This window comes from Chrysemys picta, chromosome 7, assembly GCF_011386835.1.
Source record: "Chrysemys picta bellii isolate R12L10 chromosome 7, ASM1138683v2, whole genome shotgun sequence".
NCBI lineage: Eukaryota > Metazoa > Chordata > Testudines > Emydidae > Chrysemys > Chrysemys picta.
Window position 1 is genome coordinate 118,417,168 of NC_088797.1, and position 25,912 is coordinate 118,443,079.

General features: G+C 39.7%; 1 protein-coding gene across 11 annotated transcripts in view; it reads right to left on the reverse strand.

The window, feature by feature from the left end:
• VTI1A (vesicle transport through interaction with t-SNAREs 1A) overlaps positions 1-25,912 on the reverse strand; it is a 343,084-nt gene that overhangs the window by 99,550 nt on the left and 217,622 nt on the right. For 8 of the 11 annotated variants that reach the window (XM_065552492.1, XM_065552493.1, XM_065552490.1 and 5 more), the window contains one exon: positions 24,219-24,280. In XM_065552492.1, the coding sequence (XP_065408564.1) occupies positions 24,219-24,280 (62 nt within the window). Of the gene's footprint in view, positions 1-22,319; positions 24,116-24,207; positions 24,281-25,912 lie in introns of those variants that run through there. The other 3 variants (XM_065552496.1, XM_065552497.1, XM_065552494.1) reach the window with 2 other exon arrangements.

Below are 25,912 nucleotides of genomic sequence, written 5' to 3' on the forward strand. Positions count from 1 at the left end.
AACAAATTCCACCGTAAACAATGGCTTGAATACTTTCCACTCTCAAAGCTCACACAGAAAATAGTAGTATCAAGGGGATACAATTTGTTCAAGCACACTGGGGGGAAAAAAGTGCTTTGTTTATAAGCGCTTAAACTACCCTTGTCTAAAGGAGTTTGTTATGCCAAATGTCACATTTTGTTATTACGACAAACAACTCTATGTTTTGAAGCACATCTGTGTCCAATAACTGTAATATATTTTTATAAAATTATCAAAACCTCTGCTTTAAACATTGTACAGGAAAACAGAGTCACTAGTGTTTAATTTTATTTCTAAGGCAGCACTACAATATTTTCTTAATATTCTCCACCTCTCCAAGCCATTTCCTGTGGTTTGTCTTAAAATGTAGCCTCGTCAGCCTAAACGGTAGTGTCAACTATACATAAGGGTTTAGAATGAAAGCTACTGTATGATTTGAAACGATACCATGACTGCAGAATCAGCAGAGGTCCAGGGCTCAGTGGGTCTGGAGCCTGAGCTAACTTCTTATTTCTAGAGTTGGTTTTATCTCCCAGATCAGGGATAAAACAAGTTAGTATGGGGGGAAAGACCGTGCTTCCTCTGCTCATGTTGCTTCTGTTCTGTGCTACACTTGTTAACACATTAAATATTTAATGATGCACAATACCCTTTATTTTAGTTTAAATTAAATAAGCTCTTCCTTCCATTGGAAATTGACTTACTAAGTCCCCAGAGAGTAGAGATGTGTCTATTCTTCAAAATATGAATATGGACTTGGAATACTCACAAGTTTGGGGATGTTTCTATCTCAGATTTCAGCTTGGCCCATTACTGGCATATATATAAGTCTAGCTGCAAAATTCAGATCTGGATGCAAATTCCAAAGATGGGAGGTATCCAGAGCTGGGGTTTTGGGCTCATCACTAGTGGAAACAGCATTCTTTTTGACTACGTATTAACATCTTTCATAGTTAATGACTTTATAACTAAAGGGTCCTGTAACACGCGGATAAAAAAGCCCCAGAAAGTGTTGGACTCTTTGGTACTAAAAAGGCACTATGTAATTACATAAAAAGCAATGCCCTGAAAAGTTACGAAGAGAGAAGATTTTGCATCACAATTTGACAGTGACTGAAAAACATACAAGGTTTCTGGGTCTATTCTAGTCTTTATGTATGAGTAACTCCTACTGATATCAAGGGAAGGCACATGAACATACAGCTCTCTATGCTGGGGACAGACCCTTGCAATGTTAGAACCCTAATATGAATTTGTGCAGATGCAAGTCTCTCTCTGCATGGAACCAAATGCAAGACCAGGGTAATTGAAAGTACAGTGCTCAATTTGATTTTTTCCTATTTCATATGGGGTTGTGAAATTATAGTGATTATTTACGTGAGAGCCTGATGGTGGTTGGAATCAGGTAGAAAATCCAGGCACCGTTGTGCGAGCTCCCCTACCATGTTTTTCAGTTCTGGAGATATCTTAAGTAGGACTGCCAACTATGCCAAACTGTGTACGGAGGAATTATATGCAATAAACATCCCTCACTGGAGAAATGGTGATGTTGTATTTTATTAAAGTCAACTTGAAGTTTCACAATATCCTAAAACAGAACTGTGCAACTACCTCTTCTGCTTGGCATCAGTTCCCTCTTTATGAACAACCCCAGCAATTACAGGAGACAAGCAAAACCAAACACAACTGAACCAAGAAACCCTTTTATCTATTCACCTCACCATGGTATTTTTAAATTAATTTGTTAAAGGCTTTGGGGGGAAAAAAGCATTAGGTGCTCTTTATAGCTGGAACATTTATGGCCTTCTTCAACTTCAATGTATTTCTTACAGATGCTTGAGTATTAATGGACTCAATCAAAGAATTAGCAATACTGGACTTTAAGTACTTTACACAATTAAATGCTAATGCTTCAGTCATTAACAATAACACTAAATACCATTCCGAGAAACATAATGCAGGCAACGTATTAAAACAAATGTTTCAGCAGGTTCCAATCTTTTAGTTTTTCTAAACAGCTGAGAATGAGAAGCCTAAAAACAAGCATTTATTATCTTTGGTTATAAAAAGAATACAACACTAAAGATGAGCAAACAACTGATGACCGCTATTATAAACTCTAGCCTATTGCCTTCACATAGCCTTTGCTTTTTTCTGTTGTTTCATGTCTGCTTCAGGGGGAGAGTTTTCTTGGATACTTTTACTTTAAATGACTATTTTCCGTTTTTTTTTAATCTCAATACGGTCAACTTGTTCAGTTTTGAAACCTGAACTGATGCAAAAATCCAGATGACAGTCAAGGGATTTAATAATCAGATGTCTCTCTGGGCTGCTTGGAAATGTGTGTTTCATATTATATTAAAAATATTGGCATCCATGTGTGTTGTGGCAAGACTAGCTGATACAGCAGTGGCCATAACAGTAGTAGTTTGGCAAGTGATGCGAAAGAGGACAAAGTGCTATTGTGAATTTGTATTAAGCTATTACAAACGATGGCTCTATTTTGTAAGGCTAAGGCAGTAAAGAGGTCACTTTATTTATATAGCCACATTGCAGTTCTAATTAATGGTGATATCAAAAAGTGTTAGCCAGCAAAATAAATTAATCTGAAATTGAAAAATTAAACTAAAACCAAACCCCTGCCCTGACTGAATGAAGCTGTAGAAAGGGGATGGACAAGGTGCAAGTCTTGTGGTAGGAACCTGACCCAGCCTACTGGGGGGCAAGGCAAAATGGCTCAGGGCAGCAAGGGGAAAGAAGGGAACAACAGTGGAGGAACATAATTTAGTGCTGCCCCAAAGGAGCATTATACATCCGTTTTAGCGCATGCTGCTAACCTCAGCAAAAGTGTTGGAAGCTGGGGGCCTAGCTACGCCCCCTGCAGGCAAGTCATGTCTCCTTGGGACTGCGGTACATTGTCTGGTGTTGAAATCTGGGGCCTTTCCTAGTATCCTTGCAAGCAACACTCAATCCTGTTATACTGGGTGTAGTGGTAAGAGAAGCAGGTTTCCTCTGCCCTGTCTTTTCTTTCATTAACCTGTGCAGCAGAGAGCAGGATTTTGCCTTCAATTAAAACAATTTGTATTTCCTTTTTCTCCAGAAAGCAGTCAGAGAGTTTGCCTTATCACACGGATAGTTTTCTATAAAGAAATCAACAACAATGTTGTAATTGTCTTTCTTGAAAGGAGGCTTGTCTCTGACCCAAACAAGACAACGACAGAGAAATCAGCTGATACACATTGAGAAAAAGTAAGGGGGAAAAAAAAAAGAATTCTCGTTCAGTATTTAATTGTAAAAATATGGTTGGGCGGGAAAGAGCATTCGAGAAAAGTTCCAGTGTTACTATTGTCTGAAACCACTACTTTGAAATATATGACAGGAGGGTTTTAATGCTATTAGCATTCTGGTGGATCGAGACGTTTCCTTAGCCTCATAGTTCAATTGCCCTACCTTGGTGCTTCATGGCCCTTTTCACATCTCAGTGCAATCCCTCCTCCCACCGAGCTGAGATTTGTCTATAATTTAGCAGTGTGGGAAGGGCAGGTTGGTTGTGACTCCCAACACCTGTTCATGACCTGAAATGTCTTTAATTTTGTATGAAAAAAAACTGAGATGAGAAAAAACAACTAAACAACAACTCATCTGAGTTTGTATGGAGAGTGGTCACCATTTAAAAAGTCAACGTTTGTCAAAAGGTTACTACCCAGTGGAACTTGAGATGTGGTAGTATTTCCTTTTCTATGTATACAGAAAAATCTCTGATGTCTCAGAGATGTCACTTCTATGTGGAAACTTTTGGCAAATGCTGACATGAATGGTGGCCACTGTAATGGAATATGTACAAACTACTCTCACTATGCGACAAACAATTTATATTAAGTCTGGCTGGATTTTTTCTTTTAACTACCAGACTAGTTTATTAAGAGGTCACTGTCAAGTAATATAAACCCAGAGTTTATGTATTTTTAAAACGGGAGGTGGTGAAGATAAAGCAACAGGTAACGAAATATTTTTAGAGGTGTTTTGAAAAATAATTGTGTGGGTTTTCTTTTTTCTTCTTCTTCTTCTTCTTTATATATATTCCCCCAAACTTCTAGGAACCCAAACACAAAAGCATTGTACTTACCAGGCATGAGAACTGGAAAGTGAAACTCACTTTAAAATGAAAGTGAACAAACTTGTTTCACTGACCTAGGTAGTTGAAGGTCAAAAAATAAAAACCGCTCATTGGTGAGATGTAAAACAAATGTTTACATAACTTTCCAGTTTGAATAATGTAAGGATTAAAATAATCTAATAATAATCTAAGGAATGTTTTGAGACAATTGTCCCTTTTAATTATTACTCAGCATTTAGACACGCATGGTCAATATGTAAAGACTAACTCCTCCTAAACATACAACAATATTTATCTCAAGCTTCCCACTAGTAAGAAAGATTTCTAGGATTATGTTTCATGCCTGTGCAATAATGTCTAGAGAAACATAGCAATATACAAAAAGAAAAAGATTATTCTGCAGGTGGTTTTACCAAAAATGTTAACAAAAGTTAATACTGAAAATAAGGAAAAATCAACTAAGTAACAACACAGAACAAAGAGACCCCTGAAAGAGTGATGAAAACCACAGAATAGTGATAGGGTGGCTTTCCATGTGAAGATGTGTTCTTCAGAGCTACCGCTCTCCTTCCTTGTCACAATGGAATCCAACTCTTCAGACAATGATTATATATTCTCAGATCATGGATCAAAGAAAGCAGGCTACAAGGGTCCCAAACTCAAACTGGTCTTAGAACTTACAGTTTAGAGAAGAGGGCCAGATTTAATAGGCTTCCCAACCAATTATACAGGTCAAACATAGTAATATTTTTTCCATAAAAACTGTATTAAATTAGGTCAAATGAGCAAGAGGACAAAATAGAAACTCCAATATGAGTAGCTCTCTATATTTATCAAACAGAGCACTTCTCTGATATCTTGTGCACCTGCTCCTCCTTTCAGTTTCAGAGGATGAGCACTTGCAACAAGCATTTCCATTCATTTCAGTGAATAGAATTTTAAACACACACAACCAGTGCCTAAAACAGAAGCTGATCAATGTTCTGAAGCACTGTCTTTTTCTTTCAACATACACAGCATCCCATACCCCACGTACATATTGTCTATTTCTACTGCACCATCTTTGGGGCAGGGAGCCGATCTCCTGGTCTTCAAAACACCTAGGACACTACTGGTATTTATATATATAAATAAAAGTGTATGTGTAAAGTAAAATATAAAGTTTATTAAAATATTGCCATGGGTAATGTGGATAACATGTTTGCATATATACAGGTATATTATTTAAAAAGCACGCTGACAATGTCCTAGGTGCTTTGAAGACAAGTAAGACGACACACACACAAACAGTATGCTCTGTCTTATTCCAAATAGAACATTGGCCAGCTACTAAGGAACAACCCAGCTCGTGAACAATTCCCACTTGAAGAATTATAAATGGCTCATCTCATTTGATCACTTAGATGCCTCAAGATGATTCCTCTGAGGAAACCGGCATGTGGGATTTTATTTTGCCCATTGCTTGCTGGTACAGCTTTAATAAATCATCAATAATTCAAAGGCAACTGTTAAAATATGACCAGCAAAGTGCACCAGCGCTAGAGGTGTTCCATAAAAACTCTTCACAAAAACCTCATCTAGACCACAGTGTTACCAACTACCTCAACCTACCTCCATTTCCGCCAGCAGTGACTACTATTTGAGCCTTCTTCTACTCTCAGTGTGGAGTGATGGCTAAAGAACAGGCTCACAATACAACAGTTTTCAGGTGTACATAGTTGTGAAATATACATCTTGAATGTGTTTAAATTAAAGGAAAGTTTTGGATTATAGAAGGAACAACAATAGTTTTGCAAACCACAGAGTTATTGTGCATGCTACTTTGAGAAATTTAGATGCATTCCTAGATTATCCTCATAGCTATTTTTCTAATTATTGTAGCAAAACGGTATTTAGTTTCTATTTTTTCAGGGCAAGGCAGTGCTGGTGGGAAGGGGGTTTAAGAGATTTTTTTGCTGGTATTCACCATCAGCTATGTGAGAGCAGGTTATCTCCAGAACCCTCCCATGTCCAAATGGGGCAATGAGGATCAATAATCATTCATTCTGAGAAATCACTATTTTATGTATTTATTCCCCATACAGGCTGGATGACTGCAGTAGTGGTGCTCTTTGCAAAGGAAAGGTATTCATACTGTTCCATTAATCCGTTTGTCCTTGAGTCCAGAAGTGTCACCTCCACATCGCCCTTGAGTACCTAGGCTCATGGAGTGAAAGCCACTCCAGTATTATGTGATAAGTAATAGTATGTTGCCTCTATAGCTTTTCTTTCATCTTCAAGGATCCCCAAATACTTTACAAATGTTTGTACAAATTATAGCTCACTTTTGAAATGCAGCTGCTGTTTAACAGCATATTATTACATCACAGTTCAGAGCAGTTAGAAGGATGCCATTTCTGATAGAATTGGCAGGAAGAATTTTAGATAGGTAGAATGCAATTGCCTATACTGGAATTAGGCTAGAACACCAAGGATAGCACCACTACTCTTTGGCGTATACATGGTCATTATACCTCCTGGTATGGATTAGCTATATATTGGTTGAACCCACATCAATATTGTTATCCACCTTTATGTCCCGAATTAATATCTTAAAGGCCAGTGGAGCTGGAATTTTTACCAATAGCAGCCCCTGCACGAGGTAATCTGACAGGCTGAAAGTGCACCATGGACTTAGCATCTCCTCCAATCTAAATCCTACATTAACAGCAGAGTGCTCAAGGACTGATTGTTGTATCACAGTCCCTTCCAACAGCAGGTCTGAAACAAAGACCCTTGTCTAAATTCTTTCTATGTTTCTCTCTCACCCTCTTCTACATCCATCTCAGTCCTAACCTCGCACCAGAGTCAGCAACACTGCCATTCAGTTTGTTCATTTATAGAATCTACTATTGTGCTCATCATTTAGGGATGTGAGAACCACACAGAGATTAATGAATTTTCATCCTCACAACACACTTGAGGTCAGGAAGTAGTAGCATTCTCATTTTACAGATGGGACACTGACACACAAGGAAATGATTTGCCCAAGGTTACACAGGATTTGAACCTAGATCTCCTTAGTCCCAGTTCCTTAACCATGAGACCATCCTTTCTCTTACAAGACAACTGAGCCAGTTTCTTGATTCTGCTTTCCAGTTCAGGAGAAAAACTGAGTAACAGTGTTACAAGATTAAAAAAAAAGCAATAGTGAAATAATTTCTACAGTTAAAAATTGGAAGGTAACATGCTATCAAATGCACACAAACATGTATAAGTGTAGCATCTAGCTTACATGAAATATGGATACAAAAAGCCTATATAAGTAACACTGGAGTACTGTTTTATTTTAAACATATTAGCCACGAGAAAACTATACTTAAAAAGCATATATAATGGCTCATAAAATGAGACCTTTTATCTTCTCTTCATCCATAAGCTTGAAAATACTTTATCCCTGCAATTCGAGGCAACATAAAGAATCTAGTGAATAAATAAAATATCCTTTTTTCCCCTCTATAAATATGGAGAGGAAAAAAAGAACTAAACAACCCTCATATAAATAGCTTGGCCTTGAAACAGATTAAAAGACCTAAAAAGCTATGCCTTCATATTAGCCATAGAGAATAGAAAGTGAACACTTTTTTTTGTAATTAAAAGAAATTTTGTTATTGAGGATATATGTAGTACCTGTCAGTACAGAAATAAGCAGCAATAGAAAGCAAAAATGAAATCTCAATCTGTCATGTAGTAATGTAACTTTCACCTTTGGCTTCTTTATATGTATGTAAATAATTTAATTAGTGTAAAATACAGTGAGACCTATAAGGTAGCCGGTTCCCTTTGTAACAGATTGCCCCTAAGTATGGTAAGCTGATGGCATATAATTCTGCTCCATCTTTACTAGACAACAATATTTGTTAAGCAACTGGGTTGTGTTAGTCATTTTGACTGTTGGCCCTGATCCTTTGGGCCTTGAAACCTCACTCATTTAGCTTGAATCACTTCTTTTGACTAACCGTTCACTGCTTACAGCCAGTCGAATTTTCACACTGGAGACCAGGACAAATCCTTACAAATAATTTAAAAAAAAATCATGAAAAAAATAAAAAGAATCAATTGGAATCCTGTCAGGTATTTCAGTGAAAGCAGGATCAACCCAAGGTTAACAAGAACTTTAAAGATATTTGGTTCATCCTATGCACAGATTCAGTTCATGGCATCAGAAATGGCAGGAGAAACATGAAAGAAAGGTTTTATTTTAAAGTTAACAGCAATACAATTTAAGGCCCTGATCTTGCATGGATATCCACATGGGAAGACCCTTGCACCTGCACAGAGTAATTTGAAAGATCTGGGTTGCATTGACACATTTTCAAAGGGGCTATTAGCACAACTTCCTTATATTTGTGTGCAAATTGTGCAGCAAACAGAGTGAAGGTCTATGAAAATATGCAAATCACTATATTTATAATGGGCTAGATCCTCTCAGCTGGTGTAAATTTGTGTAGGTCCAAGTCAATGGAGTTATGCCAATATGTACCAGAGGAGAATCTGGCCCTAAAGCATTTTCATGATACAGGGATGTCCTAAGCATAAGCTATGTAAACTGTTAAAAACATTGCTCTCTTTAAAATAAAAAGAACTGAACATTTTATACATTTTCTTAGAGTTTAAGATGGATTGGGATTCTCATCCATTTCTTGAAAAGTATGTATTTTTGTGTTGGTAGATACAAATATTCTCCTTAGCACCTAGTTGATAAACTTTTAATGTAAACCTGGTAGTTATTTATTCTGGCTATCACTATGGAAACATTTTGGGGAAATCACAACCTCAAGCCCTTTACTTTCTTACTAACACTCAGCCACTCTATTTGGTATAAGCAGTGGGTTTTGTTTGTTTTGTTTACACATTGCTGAAAATAAAATTCAACTGACTGCGAAAGAGGGCTACTTCCTGTCTCAAAGGTTCTTAAATCAGTGACCATTTCCGTGGCACAAATACTCTAGTACAGTGGTTTTCAAACTGCGGGTCGCGATCCAGTACTGGGTCTGGGTGGCTTTGGTCAGCACCGCCAACCGGGCTGTTAAAAGTCCTGTTGGCGGTGCTGCCTGGCTAAGGCAGGTTTGTCCCTACCTGTTCTGACACTGCGTCCCAGAAGTGGCCAGCAGCATGTCTGTCTCCTAGGTTGGGGGGGGGGGGGGATGTCACGGGGCTCCATGCACTGCCCCCACCCTGAGCACTGGCTCCGCACTCCCATTGGCCGGTTCCTGGCCAATGGGAGCTGGGGGGGGGCAGTGCCTGCTGGTGAGAGCCACGCGGAGCTGCTTGTGCACCTCTGCCTACGAGCCAGACCTGCTGCTGGCCGCTTCCGGAGCACAGCGCAGTCCGCAGTGCCAGGACAGGGTGGAAGCCTGCCTTAGCACCCTGGCTGCGGCCCTGACCGGGAGCCACTGCAGGGAAGCCCATGCCCCACTCCCATGTCCCAATCCTCTACCCCAGCCCTGAGCCCCCGCTTGCATCCCAAACTCCCCACAGCCCTCACCCCCACACGTCAACCTTCTTTCCCAGCCCTGAGCCCTTCCCACACCCCAAACCCTTCATCCACAGCTCCTTTGGGTCTTGAGCATCAACAATTTTCTTCAACTGGGTCGCCAGAAAAAAAAGTTTGAAAACCACAGCTCTGGGCAATTTAATAATTCTGAGCCCCTTCTTTAAATTTTATCTAATAAAATAAAATGTTTGTTGTATTTCAAAGGCTTATGTTCCAATAGTTTGCAGTATTGAGCTTTCTGATGCTGCGTGATTCTGAAACCCCCTTTTGTCCTCATAAGTTCATGATGTATGTCTATCTATAACTCTTCCTTGTTTATGGGAATAAGACCAGTCTTGTCTCACGAACTGTCATGTCAGAGGAAGAGTCACAGTTGTTTGACTTGATCTACATGGCAGCTAGCTGGACCACCTGCACTGGGTATGAGCCGTTACTGAGCTTGCTTTGTACCATCTTGTGAACACAGCAAGCCTTTTAAACTAGAAACAAGCTGATATGTGACTACACCAATTTACAATGGAAACGTTCAGTCCAAAAATATGGGCCGTCTTTAATGGCCAAATGCGTGAAGTGCATACGTTGTTTACTGATTATATCATTAAATAAAACAGACGCCTGAAGTTCTCCATTCACCTATGGTGGATTAAAACACAATGGTGTAATAGTGTGGTAAAACGGCAATGTAAAGCATTGCTTTATCCTGGTACAGTATTATAAATAGCTGCTCGCAAATGAGGTACAAGGCCTCACTGCCACTAATAGTAATTAGCTTAAGGCTGAACTGAAAAAAACAGTACCTTCACAATCAACACATGTGTACCATTCACACTTAAAACTACATTTAAAAAATATAGCGGTGACTGAAAACAGCAAAGTAGTTTCCCTGTAAGGATAAAGTGAACCATATGCCTTCCAATATCTAAGGCATGAGAACATTTTTAAAACAGCCTAAATGTTTAAATTTATTATTTCTACATCATCATAAGTGTGCACAGTGCTTTGAAGATTTCTAAATGTACCGCCTATTTGCTCAAAAACAAGCATAACAATATAGAATCATAGAATATTAGGGTTGGAAGAGACCTCAAGAGGTCACTTAGTCCAACCCCTTGCTCAAAGCAGGACCAACACCAACTAAATCATCCCAGCCAGGACTTTGTCAACCTGGGCCTTAAAAACCTCTAAGGATGGAGGTTCCACCACCTCCCTAGGTAACATATTCCAGTGCTTCACCACTCTCCCTGTGAAATAGTTTTTCCTAGACCTCCCGCACTGCAACTTGAGACCATTGCTTCTTGATCTGTCATCTGCCACCACGGAGAACAGCCTAGCTCCATCCTCTTTGGAACCCCCCTTCAGGTAGTTGAAGGCTGCTATCAAATCCCCCCTCACTCTTCTCTTCTGCAGAGTAAATAACCCCAGTTCCCTCAGTCTCCCCTCGTAAGTCATGTTCCCCAGCCTGCTAATCATTTTGTTACCCTCCGCTGGACTCTCTCCAATTTGTCCACATTCTTTCTGTAGCAGGGGTTTAAAACTGGACGCAATACTCCACATGTTGCCTCACCAGTGCCGAATAGAGGGGAATAATCACTTCCCTTGATCTGCTGGCAATGCTCCGACTAATGCAGCCCAATATGCCATTAGCCTTCTTGACAACAAGGGCACACTGTTGACTCATATCCAGCTTCTTGTCCACCATAATTCCCAGGTCCTTTTCTGCAGAATTGCTGTTTAGCCAGTCGGTCCCCAGCCTGTAACAGTGCATGGGATTCTTCCATCCTAAGTGCAGGACTCTGCACTTGTCTTTGTTGAACCCCATCAAATTTCTTTTGGTCTAATCCTCCAATTTGTCTAGGTCACTCTGCACTTTATCCCTACCCTCCAGCATATCTACCTCTCCCCCCAGCTTAGTGTCATCTGCGAACTTGCTGAGGGAGCAATCCATCCCATCATCCAGATCATTAATGAAGGATATACAAACAGGCTTTCAGTTCAAATTATGACTAAGCAGAGCAGTGCAATTCAAGGAAAGAATTTGGCCACAGATGTTCCAATCTTAAGTAACCAGTTGATCCTCTGGATAGGGCAAGGCAAAGACGTAACTGTCCAGTGCTGGAAGGTGCTTTAAGTCTCACTTCATCTAAAATCCAATCCAAATGCTTAAAGTGCCCTTCTTGGGCTGATAATGCAATTTGTTTTACTATTGCCATGTGCAAGTTAAACAAACGCTATTAGATGATAAACGCTACAGAGAGAGATCCTCTGCTGAACCATGTTAGCATTCACAACACAGTAAGTAAATATTTGCAGAACGCATACAGGTCACTGAAAAACTCCTTTACTATTTTCCTCAGCTGGAGCATAGGAAATACAATTCTGAGCAATTGTGCACAGACACAACTCTTTAGCACATATAATTGTATAAAATTCCAAGTAAAATGCAACACAAAACCAAAACCATGTTTATAAATCAATTACTTAAAAAAATGAGTCAGACCCTCAGCTCGTGTAAATCTGTGGGCACCACTGACTTGATTTACACCAGCTGAGGGTCTGACACCTTGTGTTTCCAGGTACAAAAGAATAAACTATTAATATTGCTTCTACTATTTCTCAGCTGTCTCAAAAAAACAGCAATTAATAAAAATCTACTGGAAGACAAGGCCACTTTTTTACCCGAGTTAATGAACCCAATTATAGGAGAAAAGGAGTATTAGTGCTTACAATTTGAGTTTGTCTCAGACAAGTATGTTGCAAGATTCGCTCTTTTGACTAAATCATTTTCTCATTATCCTCGTGTAAATCTGGATTATCTCAATTGATTTCAATAGTTACTATAGATTTACAGCAGTATTATGGACATATTATAAACAGTAGTTTAAACTGTAGGAGTGAAATTTAAAGAAGTTCTCCCATGTCCCTCAAATTTGTTGTTTAAATCCTATTGTGACTTTTATAGGCCTTCTTGATCTGAACCGAATCTTCCACAGTAAGGTGGAAAATGTCTAAGACACAGGAAAAATAATGAAACCCTCATACCCCCGACCACTAAGCAGACTAAACAATTTCACATTACAAGACCCCCATTTTCTAATTCAGGGCTTTGTTATTCTTCAGACAGCTGGCTGACAGGTTAGTAATGTGTGAACATTTCTTCCCCGTGTCTCAAAGGTTCAGTCCAATACATCTACACATGCTGCTCAAGGACATAAGTTCTATCATAACAGTACTACTATGTTATCTGCAACCAGCTTTTTCCAACTGATCTTGTTTTGCTTGGCTGTGGATTTCATTGAGGACAGTCACCATTTGAGTCTGCAAATCCTTGTTCAAATGAGTAACCCTTAGTGAAGAGTAGTCCCATTGATAGCAAGAAGAATACGAGGTGTAAGAACTGTTCACTTGAATAAAGCTGGCAGGATTTTGCCCTGGCTTTAGAACAATACCCCATTTTTATCTCCTAACTGACTCAAGTGAAAACCCTATACTCTAAATCAGTGGTCACCAACCGGCAGATCAAGATCGACTGGTCGATCCTGGAGTCTCTACCAGTTGATCGTGATCTCCGGCCGCTAAAAGTCTGGTGGCACAACGGGGCTAAGGCAGGCTATCTGCCTGCTCTGGCCCTGCACCAATCCCGGACGCGGCCAGCGCGCCCCCACGGTGGGCAGGGGTCTCCGTTCACTGCTTCTGTCTGCAAGCATTGCCCCCTCAGCTTCCATTGGCTGGAAACGGGGAACTGCAGCCAATGGGAGCTGCGTGGGTGGCGTCTGCAGGGAGGGGCAGCGCAGAGCCATGTGACCTCCCCTCCCCCGGGGCCAGAGGGGTAGGCTGCGCTGCTGACTGGGAGTCGCCTAAGATAAGTGCCACCCGGTGGGAGCCCACAGCCCTCCTGCACCCCAACCCCCAGCCCTGAGCCCCCTTCTGGAGCCAGCACCCTATAACCCCTCCTGCACCCCAACACTCTGCCCCAGCCCTGAGCCCCCTCCCAGAGCCAGCACCCCATACCCTCTCCTGCACCCCAACCCCCTCCTGCACCCCAACACTCTGCCCCAGCCCAGAGCCCCCTTCTGCACCCAAACTCCTGCACAGAGCCCACACTCTGCACCTCCTCCTGCACCCCAACACTCTGCCCCAGTCCAGAGCCCCCTCCTGTATCCAAACTCCCTCCCAGAACCTGCACCTCCTTCTGCACCCCAACACTCTGCCCCAACCGGGAGCCCCTTCCTGCACCCAAACTCCCTTCCAGAGCTTGCACCCCTCACCCCCTCCCGCACCCCAAATCCCTTCCCTAGACTGGTGAAAGTGAGTGAGGGTGGGGGAGAGTGAGCGACGGAGGCAGGGGGAATGGAGTGAGCAGGGTGGGGCCTCGGGGAAGGGGCAGGGTAGATCCTGGGTCGCACTTAAATTCAAAAAATGATCTTGTGTATAAAAAGGTTGAAGACCACTGCTCTAAATCCTGAATTCTTCCCCATAGGACTGTTTTTTATTTTATCCCTTACCTTATCTCAGCATAGCAAAACTGAAATGAATTAAAAATGAAAACTAGCTCTTAAATACTAGGTAATAAGGGTAAGATTCTGATCTAACACCAATTTTTCATCAGTGTGAAGATTACACTGTTTTTAGTAAAAAGAAGAACAGGAGTACTTGTGGCACCTTAGAGACTAACAAATTTATTAGAGCATAAGCTTTCGTGGACTACAGCCCACTTCTTCGGATATCCGAAAGCTTATGCTCTAATAAATTTGTTAGTCTCTAAGGTGCCACAAGTACTCCTGTTCTTCTTTTTGCGGATACAGACTAACACGGCTGCTACTCTGAAACTGTTTTTAGTGGATTTGGTCCTTTAAACCACTGTGTGATCAGAACCAGAGTCTAATTCTGGCTTAACTCTGCTTCTACTGAAGTCAATGATAAAACTTCCATTGTCTTCAATGGGAGCAGATTAAGAGGAATGCTGAGCATGTTTGGAAATCACACCCATAATGTCTAAATCGGGTTCTTCAAATTATGGAACTCAACAAAATATCCATGGGGTTGTCTTCTGCCTACTAAACACCATCCCTATTCTCTTCTACGTGTTTCCAAAATAAGCAGAACAGTCTGCAATGTAGACGAATGGCTTCACAAGAAAAATAGTTGTAATTCTTGACAATATTTTTTCCTCCCTTTCTAGATGGGTGAGGTAATTTTTTTTTTTTTTTAAATTAGACCAGAAGAAGAGCTCTATGTAAGCTCGGAAGCTTGTCTCTCTCACCAACAGAAGTTGGTCCAATAAAAGATATTACCTCACCTACCTTGTCTCTCTAATATCGTAGGATCGACATGGCTGCAACAACATGGCATACATTTTTTAAAAAATATTTAAAATATCTAACAGATTTCACCTTTCAAATTTTGGTCAATTTCCTATTTTCTGTCTCACTCCTCTCTTCATACTGAAATTTCAAACAATGGAAATTCAATATTCTTACCCATTGTGTCTCATCTTAAGCCAATTCCTGAACTCAGATATACAAATGCATAAGGCCAACAAATTAAATAGTCCCTGCATTTGCAAACCTCGTAGCAGTCTGTGCACAAAACTGTAGTTCGGCAACCTCTGAGCTCCTAAATGTTACATGTTAGGACAGCTATGGATTTCTTCTGCATCTATGCTCCAAAAATCCCACAAATGAGGCTGACTTGATGAAAAGTGGAGGTTACAATTAAGCTTTGTGCACCAAATATTTATATCCTTCAGACTCAGAGAAGGGCAGAAAAAACATATTTCCTGAGCACCAGTTATTTCACACTCATGGTAGAACACATGAGCCTCTTTAAATGCAGTCACAGAGATGCTGTCTATCTACATATGATTTTGCTCATCTTTCAACTAACTTGAAGACCAAAGTGTAATCTCTGATAAGGCAGGATTTCATGCAGCTGTGATTATCTCAACAGGACTTTGTGTTTATAAACAAATGTCTTAAATACACTGCCTGATATGCAATAAGTATAACCGTAGGTATATGTTGTTCTGTGGCAGTTACAGTGTGAGTTGTGTTAAAACATGTTTCTCAATTCAGTGCTGGCCTTAATCGGTACAACACTGCTGACTTCAGAAGAGTTGTGTCCAATTATGAGAACAATTTACACTTCCAGCTTATGCTGTGGTTTCCCTACTTCACCCTCATAGCATAAACAATCTGATGAACATTTAAAATATTTTCATTTACTGCTTCACAATACCACCTCTGAGAGAACTCAGCCGAACAGAAACTAATCATGCCCACCGCGAGAAAGCACTGCACCAATTTGCTGCCATGAGCTATGACTTTCCATGATGTTACAGTTATGGCACATGCCACTTATTTTGGCTACGGGATGTCACTGCTGACTATGAAATGCCTTTTGCTTCACTCCCATAACAAAATATTATAAACTTTACTGTCTTCTTTTAAACTCTAATCTCTTAGTGACAGTTAGCATATCTCAAACACAGTGCAACTAGAGGGGTCGTATGCTATTTAACTATTCTTGGTATATGTAGTCTAGAATGATCTAGTGTGGAGTAGTATCCATTAAGACCCTGCTCCTTCTCAAAAAACATAACTGTGCTTTTGATAATGCCATTTCCAGCTGTTCAGATGAACAAAGTTGATGGGGCTGTGCGGGAGCGCCGTGGGAGATCAGGAATGGAACAAGTGAGACAGTAATTCCAGTGGGTTTAAAAAGGGGAATGGAAAAGAGGGAACAAAGGCCATTGCCCATAAAATAGAAAAGGGGGGAACATCCTAGGAAGGTTGTTGAGAGTAATGTCCATAATGGGCTCAGGAGGTCAACTGGACCCAGGGAAAAGTCTTCCAAAATAAACTGAAAAATAAAACGGATGTCCAGCATGTGATCTGCACACTTCTGCCTGAATAAGCGAGTGACAGGCCTAAGACGTGACACAAAGATAACAAGATTTCAGCAGTGGAAATGCATAGTCTTTTTTATCCTGTGTATTGAAAATATTGAAATGAAAAGATCAATTTCCTTTCTCTTTAAGATCTTGTTTGCCTCATTTCAACCTCCGATTAAATTTTTATCCCTGCATTACTAACCTCTAAAAATTTGGGGTTTTGCAAAGGACACTCTGGCACACACTGATCCTCAGGGGCATGGCTTGCACTGCTGAAATGATCATATATGGCCTGATTCTGAGTGGTGCTGAGCATTTCCTGCGGAGAATCTTCAGTGGCCACTGCTATCAAAGGGCATGACATTTGCACAGCACTGTGGAAGAAAAGCACCCTGACTTCCACAATGGGCTCACAGGAAGTGTTTCTTCTGCTAAAAGTAAAAGCAGAATATGATTTTCGAAGAGCTTTTTATCATTTCCACACATGCAGAATACTGTCTGCAGAAAGCATGGCAAGACCTGAAAACTGGCTGTTAACTGCTCATTAATTACAAGAAATGCATCTTGAAAAATATATAAGAGAACATTTCATATCTGAAATAAGAACACGAAACGCAGTGAAAAGTACACCGATTTTTTTAAATTCTTCTTTTTAGTACTACTGATACATGTCTCTATCCTTAGCATAACTGGGAGGGAGGGCTAGCTCAGTGATTTGAACATTGGCCTGCTAAACCCAGGGTTGTGAGTTCAATCCTTGAGGGGGCCACTTGGGGATCTGGGGCAAAATCAGTAGTTGGTCCTGCTAGTGAAGGCAGGGGGCTGGACTCAATGACCTTTCAAGGTCCCTTCCAGTTCTAGGAGATAGGATATCTCCATTAATTATATTATATAACTTTACCCCTTTATTTGACAAGTCTCAAAGGTTTACATGTTTTCTGGTTGGAATTCCTAATAATGAAGTATGTTTACCCTTAGGAATTATGCTGACATTACAGTTAAGATTTCCAGATGTTTTCCCTATCACTTCAACAAAAAAATAAGACTGCCTGTTAAAATAGGGAAAAATGACTAGAATGACCAGTAGTAATTAGTTCTCAGATTTGTTCTGGCATAACATAGGGCAATAATATGTTCATTATTCAAGGAGTACCTTGTGATTAGTTGTGCCACATAGTTTTTCAGTTTCATTTGGATAAGACGGCATATTTCATAATCACAAAGGAGTAATTTAATATTAAAATACAAACATTTACATTAGTGTAACATTTAAATTACAAATGTTGAAATTTAGGAAATGAAAACAAAAAGTAATGTTCTCACAGTAACATTAAAAGCCCACGTTATGCATCCTGTGTATTTTATGACATACATTTAATATAAACACTATAGGCTAGTTTGTCACTTTGCAGCAAGCCCTGAGTATGGGGCAGTGCATAGCTGTGTTGCCCAAGGAAAGGACCAAGGGTTAAAACTCTTTCCCTAGCTCCCACTTTTACTTCAAGTTAAGGGGACTGCTCACATGCGTAAAGTTAAGCAGTGCTTAAGTGCTTTGCTTGGGTACTGGCTTGGGAGGCTTGGGAGGGTACTTCAGTCAGGGTGATAAAAAGATCCTGGCTGTTGGGGAGAAGGGAGTGCTGTGTGCTCTCTGCAAGCTCATCCTCCTCCTCCACCCCATCGGCAGAATCCTCAGGCGTCGAGACTATCCCCGACCCAGAATCCACGAACAAAGGTGGGGTAGTGGTGGCAGCCCCCCCTAGAATTGCATGCAGCTCGGCGTAGTAGCGGCATGTCCACGGCTCTGACCCGGAGCGACCGTTTGCCTCCTTTGTTTTCTGATAGGCTTGTCTGAGCTCCTTGACTTTCACGCGGCACTGCTCAGAGTCCCTATTGTGGCCTCTCTCCATCATGCCCTTGGAGATTTTTTCAAAAGTTTTTGCATTTCGTCTTTTAGAAAGAAGTTCTGCAAGCACTGAATCCTCTCCCCATACAGCGATCAGATCCAGTACCTCCCTCACGGTCCATGCTGGTGCTCTTTTTCAATTATCAGCCTGCATGGTTACCTGTGCTGATGAGGTATCTGTGGTCACCTGTGCTCTCCACGCTGGGCAAACAGGAAATGAAGTTCAAATGTTCGCGGGGCTTTTCCTGTCTACCTGGCCAATGCATCCGAGTTCAGATTGCTGTCCAGAGCGGTCACAATGATGCACTGTGGGATAGCTCCCGGAGGCCAATACCATCGAATTGCGGCCACACTAACCCTAATTCGAATTGCTAAAATCGATTTTGGCACTACTCCGCTCGTTGGGGTGGAGTACAGAAATCGATTTAAAGGGCACTTTAAATCGAATTAAATAGCGTTGTGTGGACGGTTACAGGGTTAATTCGAATTAAAGCTGATAAATCCGAATTAAAGTCGTAGTGTAGACCAGGCCAAAGTATAAGTCACTGGATTAAACAGACGTGACTCTAGATACATGACTGGAAGCAGACATTTGCACAAGAATGTACCATTTCAAATCACTTTTCAGAGTAGAACAGCACCTTGAAGTGTTTTTTTCTTTCTGCACTAGAAAACTGATGAAACAGATTCTACTCAAACTTCAAAAACAAAATTGCCACTGCAAAGCATGCAAAATTTCTGCTGGAAAGGAAAACTTATCCAAACGCATGAAAATGAGGGTTATAAAGACAGACCTAATCTTACATTGAACTATCGCAGTGCATTTGAGATCATAAAAGCTTCCATCAGAATTACTGCAGAATCAAATCACACAGGCTTTGCATTGACAGTGAGAAGGGCTTTTGCTCTAAAGAAAGTTTGATTGTGAAAGACTTTTGGGATGGAAACAAGCAAAGGTGGGTAAATGAGGAACTCCTTTGCCCAGCTGTTTGTATTTGAATGGTCTCTCTTGCTATTTGTGAGAGTGATGATGTGGGCTAGGCAGCCAAGGAAGAACTTCTGAGAAAGTGGAGCAGACCATAATTAATTTTTTGAGTCTCAAAGAGCAAAGGGATAAGCAAAAGAGCCTGGTGGATCCATTGCTCCCTAGTCATTCGGCCAAATCATTCTGTAGAGGTGGCGCACATGTCAGACCTGGGAGGCAATTTCCTTAAAGCTGGATTCATCTCATAAATAAAGACTAGTCCTCTTTGCAACAATTGAAATATTTGAAAACTGCCAGGAACAAGAGCAATTTGTATAAACGGCACATTTTATTCACAAACTGAGGTGCAGACTCTCAAGGGGGTTTCCAGGGCACTTATTAAATATAATGAAACTTTGGAATGTTGAAAAATAAGTGTAGGACTAAAAACCTTTGGAGTTCCAAAGGTTGATGAAAGTTTGGCTATTGGAAATCTGGGCAGTTATAGCCAAATATTGCTGGGAACAATCTTGAAGAAACTCAACCACCTTTACCACTGGGATAGAATACTTCTTATTCCTGGTTTTACTAGTGGTGGCAATTCATACAGGTGTTGGAAATTCAGATAATTTATCACCTGAGACTTGTATACTTTTTGCCTCATTTCCATCAGCTGGAGCTAATGACTGTGTCCTGTTTAAAATTAAATTTTAAAAAAGGTCCTTTTATATGGGCAGATGTGTTCATGAGTTTTCCAATATATCTCATATAACGACTCCGAAGATGAAAATCTGAATTATTAGAAGGTAGAGTCATAAGGTCAGAAACCATGATGTTCTACAAGGGAAAACAATGTGTAATTTTGGAGGGTACTAGATACTTTTCTTAATAATGATGATGTCAAAAAAGTTCTTGGATTCTACATCTCCTGAAATAAATGAATTTAGAGGAAGAGTTGGTGCCGAATGTATCTGCTATTGAGACATTCACACCTGGAATATTTATTTGGCTACTGTTTGATTTTGTTTGTTTTCCATTAGGCTGTGTGTGGCTTGGAGACTCTCCAAAGAGGTTATCCCAAATCTTTGTTAAAGCTTTTCATGGCTATTGACCTTGATCATGGACAAAAGAAAGGCAGGGAAATTGTGTTTATCAAAATGAAGGGCTCTCATAACGTGTGGTGGGATTTATACCTTTCCCTCAATCTGTCCAACAAACTGACCTGCTAAGATCATGGAAGGTTGGAGGCGGAAGGATGGAGGATTCAGATGGGGCCTCATTATGAGATTTGGAAAAGTTGCATTGTCTTATGTGTGAATCTGTTAGCTGGAAATTATAATTGGAATTTTGCTGGCCTAATGTTGTGTATTGAACATTTTAGATTTATCATTGTATTAAATTTTGGGTGGTGCCGAGAGCTATGGATAAGTGACAACCAAAATGAATAATTAAATAGTCCCTTAGTCATTTTGATTGATCTTCGCAAATTCTTATCAGTTCGCTGATCTTCTGAATAGTGAACTGTCTAAATACAATATGCCATTTTAGATGCAGTCTCAGTTTATGTTCTTTTCAGGATACTGAAAATACCTGCATATTTGGAAATGAAGATGGATTACATTCTAGTTTAAGTTTAAACATTCATCCTAGATCTCTCTTCATCTGAATACCCACATGCAGCTATTTGTGCCAAATTAGCAGTAGGTAATGAATTCTGATTCATATGAGTCAGCCATTTCCTGTAGTGGTTAGAGCAGCAAACTGGGATAAGGAATTCTATTCCTATTCTTCCACTTGATTTATTGTGTGAGCTATGAAAAGTCACTTAACCTGTGTCTATTTCAGTCCTCCAGCTGTAAAATAGGGATAACGTTTACTCGCCTTTAATGAAAGGTTCTATACAGCTGAAAAATATTTACCATCAGTTTGGAGCATAAATCTGCATTGAGGTTCATAAGCCTCTCTAAATATGTAATTCCTTACTACATTTGACCATGCTCACAAAAGAGGATGGTTGGCCGTTCCCAGTTATAGAAATCTGAACAATTACACTCAATACATCACATTTATAACCACTAAGGTAGGTGTACAACTTCAAAGAGTAACAGATTCATACACGATAGCAGCAACTACAGTGTTCAATTGAACAATATTTTTTCTATCTGATAACTGTGAAATATGGCCCTACATCATTGTTCTTTATTGGTTCCAGCAATTCAGTGTATGTCTGTATGGTACTTAGTGGGGAAAGCAGTATTAGGCTCCAACTGCCAATCTGTGGTAATTATTTTCCTACACCTGCACTTGATGTAGGTCTTTGCTGACTTCCTGTTTTTATCTCTTATGATTGCTCCTCAATGGCTAAACAACATTTAGAAGCTGCTGAGACTGGGATACCGCTGGACAGTTTTTTCATTATAGTCATGAAATATTATATCACTCCTGGATACTACCTGTTTGCTAATAATGTCCTGAGAAAATTTTCAGAGTGTCTCCTACTATATCAATTACCTCCACATGGGCAACTCCGTATGCTCATTTGTATGAATTGCACAGGTATACCCTATTTGCTTGGCCTAAATCTTAACCTTTTAACCAGATGGGTGATTCAGTTAGGCTTTTTTTTTTTAAACAAAGAAAGAGAAAATCCACTGCCCTTCTGACATACAAAAAACACGTCTTTTTAGTGTTTGACTACATAATCCATTTGTCGGAAAACAGAGCCTCGGGTATATTTCACAAAGGTCATATTTTTCATTTGGTTTATGGAACACTTATAAACTAGGACTCCAAACTGTGATTCCCAAACACAAAACAAAGTCAAAGGTTACAGCATGTGTTTTTGTTCCAGCCTCTTCAAATTACTTGCAAATGTATTCAAACACAATGTGAGCAGATACTTTATTTTATTGAAAATAACAGACTACAGAGTCCTGTAAAAAACAAGGCTGAGCTACATCAAGCATAAACATGGAAAAAATACATTGGTTTAGAAACCCATAAATCCTTATTTGAATCTGCCAACCTGAAAGCCAAGTATAGCCCGAAAAAACTATTTTTCCTAAATGCTATGTCTGATTAAGCCATACTATTAAATGACAGCTGAACTTTAACATTAATATGATATTATTTAAATAACTGCATGATTTTTTTTACACTAAAAATGATGAATGATTTTTGGACAGCTCAATTGACATAAAGCAAGAAGCTCCTTTAATGAGAGTTGACAAAATGGAGACATATGCAGAATATTCGTTACAGCTCATGTCGCAGGGCCCTTCCTGGGGAGGCTATGGGTTTTTTTTTTTTATATTGTCTACAAGCACTGAAGCATCTCTTTCAATTGCCACTTCCTTTCTCCATGGATTTTGAATTTAGCTTGTGTCATTTACATATTACTCTTAATCACAGAGTTTTGGATGTTATGGTTCAGAGTTGGAAATGTGAGAAGTCTGTGAAATGGAGGCACGAAGAGCAGTTATCTTAACCTTTGTCAGCTGGGTATACAAGGAACTAAGAAAGCTATTTTCTGAAGGAGACTTACGGAGAGATAAAGCTTGCACTGAAGAATAACTTATAAAATTCCATTTCCCAATATTTTCCAAGGCTAGCAATTAATCGCTAACTTAGCTAAAACTTTGGATTTTTTTTAAAAAGCAAATTGGCTTAAACAAATACACACTACAAAAAGGCTTGCACGTTGTGAAGAGCAACTTATGAAGGGTCAGCTCATATCAACTTCTTGCAGAATATTCTATGAATAATCTATATCATTCCTAGCATGTCCAATGCCACCTATAATTAGGGTGACTATTCTTTATGGAGCCAACTATAAGTCTAGAAATACAGACATCATAGTGCTACAAGTGTACTGCTTTGCTGAATAGATAACTCTATGTCCAAGGATTCCATTGGCTAAAACAAGCTTTCTGGTAAAGGTATTGATTTAAATTCAAGGTGGCTGGAAATCACTGAATATCTTTCTCATCCTCCCTAAAATCCCAAGTAGATTTTTAGGATGTTGCAATTTTTTTCTTCACACTTCACTTTAAATCCCAAGGATACATTTCCATAATATTACACCACACAGGAGAAGCATGCTCAAAACACAATGTTTTAAAAAGGATGTCTCCCTAGTATGTTCAAACTAGAATGAATTATTTTAAATTATGCTCTGAAGATAAATTGTGTTATAAATATAAAACAATCAAATTTAAACTAATAGGTTAAAACACCCAACTGTATACCCAGGAATAATGGATGCTGGATCTCCATTAAACAGACTATTTTTAGAATAGGATAAAAAATGACAAATAGTTCAACAAAGGAGCCACACCTCCGATGCAATTGTACTTATCCTGTTTGGCGTGGTGCTCTGTTCCCCTCTAGTGACACCTAGCCCAGCTACAGACTGTTGAGTCTGCTACAGCTTTGGCTAATGGCCCTCTAGCTTTTAGCTCATGCAGTAGAGGCTCAAACACTAAGCTTCAGAGGTCCCAGGTTCAATCCCGCCTGCCGACAACCAGGGTCTGTCGGCGTTACACAATGGAAAACTATTTTATAGCCAACCTAAATTCTTTTCCTAGTTTGTGCAAAACTCCTATGGTAAAACTCCCTCTCATCTGATTTTTCCTCAGTGAATGCTTCTGCCAACATCAATATTTAGTTTCAAGAGATTCTGCGTACTGGATTGTGAGGGAAAAAAAACATGCAAGTTAGCCAAATACTGAGATATAATTAAAAATAATAAAGCAGATAGAGACAGAGGCATCCCTACCTTGTCCTTACCTTCGCAACATTCCGGTTAGGATCCTGGAACTCTTCCCCAAGTTTGCATCTGTTTCTCTAAGCTGAGGAGAAGAGGGTTATATTAAAAAACAAAACAAAACACATGCACTCCATTAAGTACAAACCGCAGAGAGTTCTATTGTATATTGGTTTAATCTTCCTCAGTTTTAGCTCGCATTCAATTCTAGTAAAGCTCTGAAATTTAAGTGTGGATTTATTTTCCTTACATAAAGATGAAATCTGTGAAAGATTCAACAGTGGATGTAACAAAAAGCAAAGGCTCTACAAATAAAGATCTGAGGAATAAAATGCATTGCAGATTGGTATCTATATTTTCTGGGTGTGTGCGCGCGTGTCGTCTGTGTGTATCTGTCCTATGAATGTTACTGGGAGTTAAATGAGGGTACCAAGGGATGAGGAGATACCCAAAGGGTTAGCTATTCTTGTTTTTTCACATACTATTCTTTCAGTTGTTTTCATAGATGCTCCAGACAAAGCAATCTGAAGGAAAAACAATATCACAGAACAATGTCATATTATTGCTACAGTGGAAAATACATCTTTAAAATATTTCCATAGTGCTTCTATAGTTTTACATATTTGAAATATGAAAGTAGGGACTAGTCTTACAGTTTATAGCAACTTTAATTGAACGGATCTCAAAACACTTTACATATTGTGCAAACTACTAATAGATGGGTGTATATGAGATTATATATCATATTATAATTATATTATAATAGCTTTTCCCACCCCTTTGGTGGAAAAAAGGTAGAGGTTTAACAGTGCACAGCAACACTACATATCCAATTGAACTTAATTAACTTGCTTGTTATAGAGCTCTATAGTAAATACTGCATTTTAGGCAAACGTCAGATTTAAGAGCAGTTTTCAGTACAAGAAAAGGGAGGCTATAGATTCAGTCTCACTATCTCTCTGGCCTAATAAATATTTAAGTATTTATACCAAGTGAAACAACTCAAACAGGAGAGACTAAGAGAGAATAGCCCAGAGAATAGCTGGAGAATAGCTACCCCAGAATAGCCAATAGCCTGGTGCTTAAGGCACTCGGGTTGCAGTCTGTGCTCCAGAGAGGGGATTCAAACCTAGTTCTTCTACACTGCAGCTAAGTGATCCAACCACTGGTCTACTGGATATAAGAAGTGGGGCACTACCACGGAGGCCTCTCCTCCTTGGTTTTGTGAAGTGCCTAGGTCCCCTTGGGAATCTATCACCAGGTTTCCTTTGTTTTTTTAAGAAAATGTTTAAAAATGCCTAAAATCAAAACAAACCTTTCATTTTGGGTTGAACAAAACATTAAATATGACCCAAAACTGTTTTTTGGAAGTTTCTATTCACTGAAAATGCCCAAAAGGTAGGTTTCAGGGTGACCCGAAATGAGTATTTTTTTCCTTCAATTTTTGGAACTGCCAGTGAATCAAAAACTCAGCTATTTGCACACCTCTACTGTCTTCTTCACAGACAGACAAGACAACAAATTTGCTGGTTAATCCTGGTTATTTTACCATTGTAAAAAGCACCAATCTTAAATTTCAGTATCAGACATCAGATGGGAAGGAACCACCTCAGTCATCGAGTCTTGTTTCCTAATCTATCTTTTCTGCACTGATAGCAAAATCAGGAATAAAGCTCAGCAAAATCTAACAACTCTAGGAAGCCCTTCTTTGAAATGC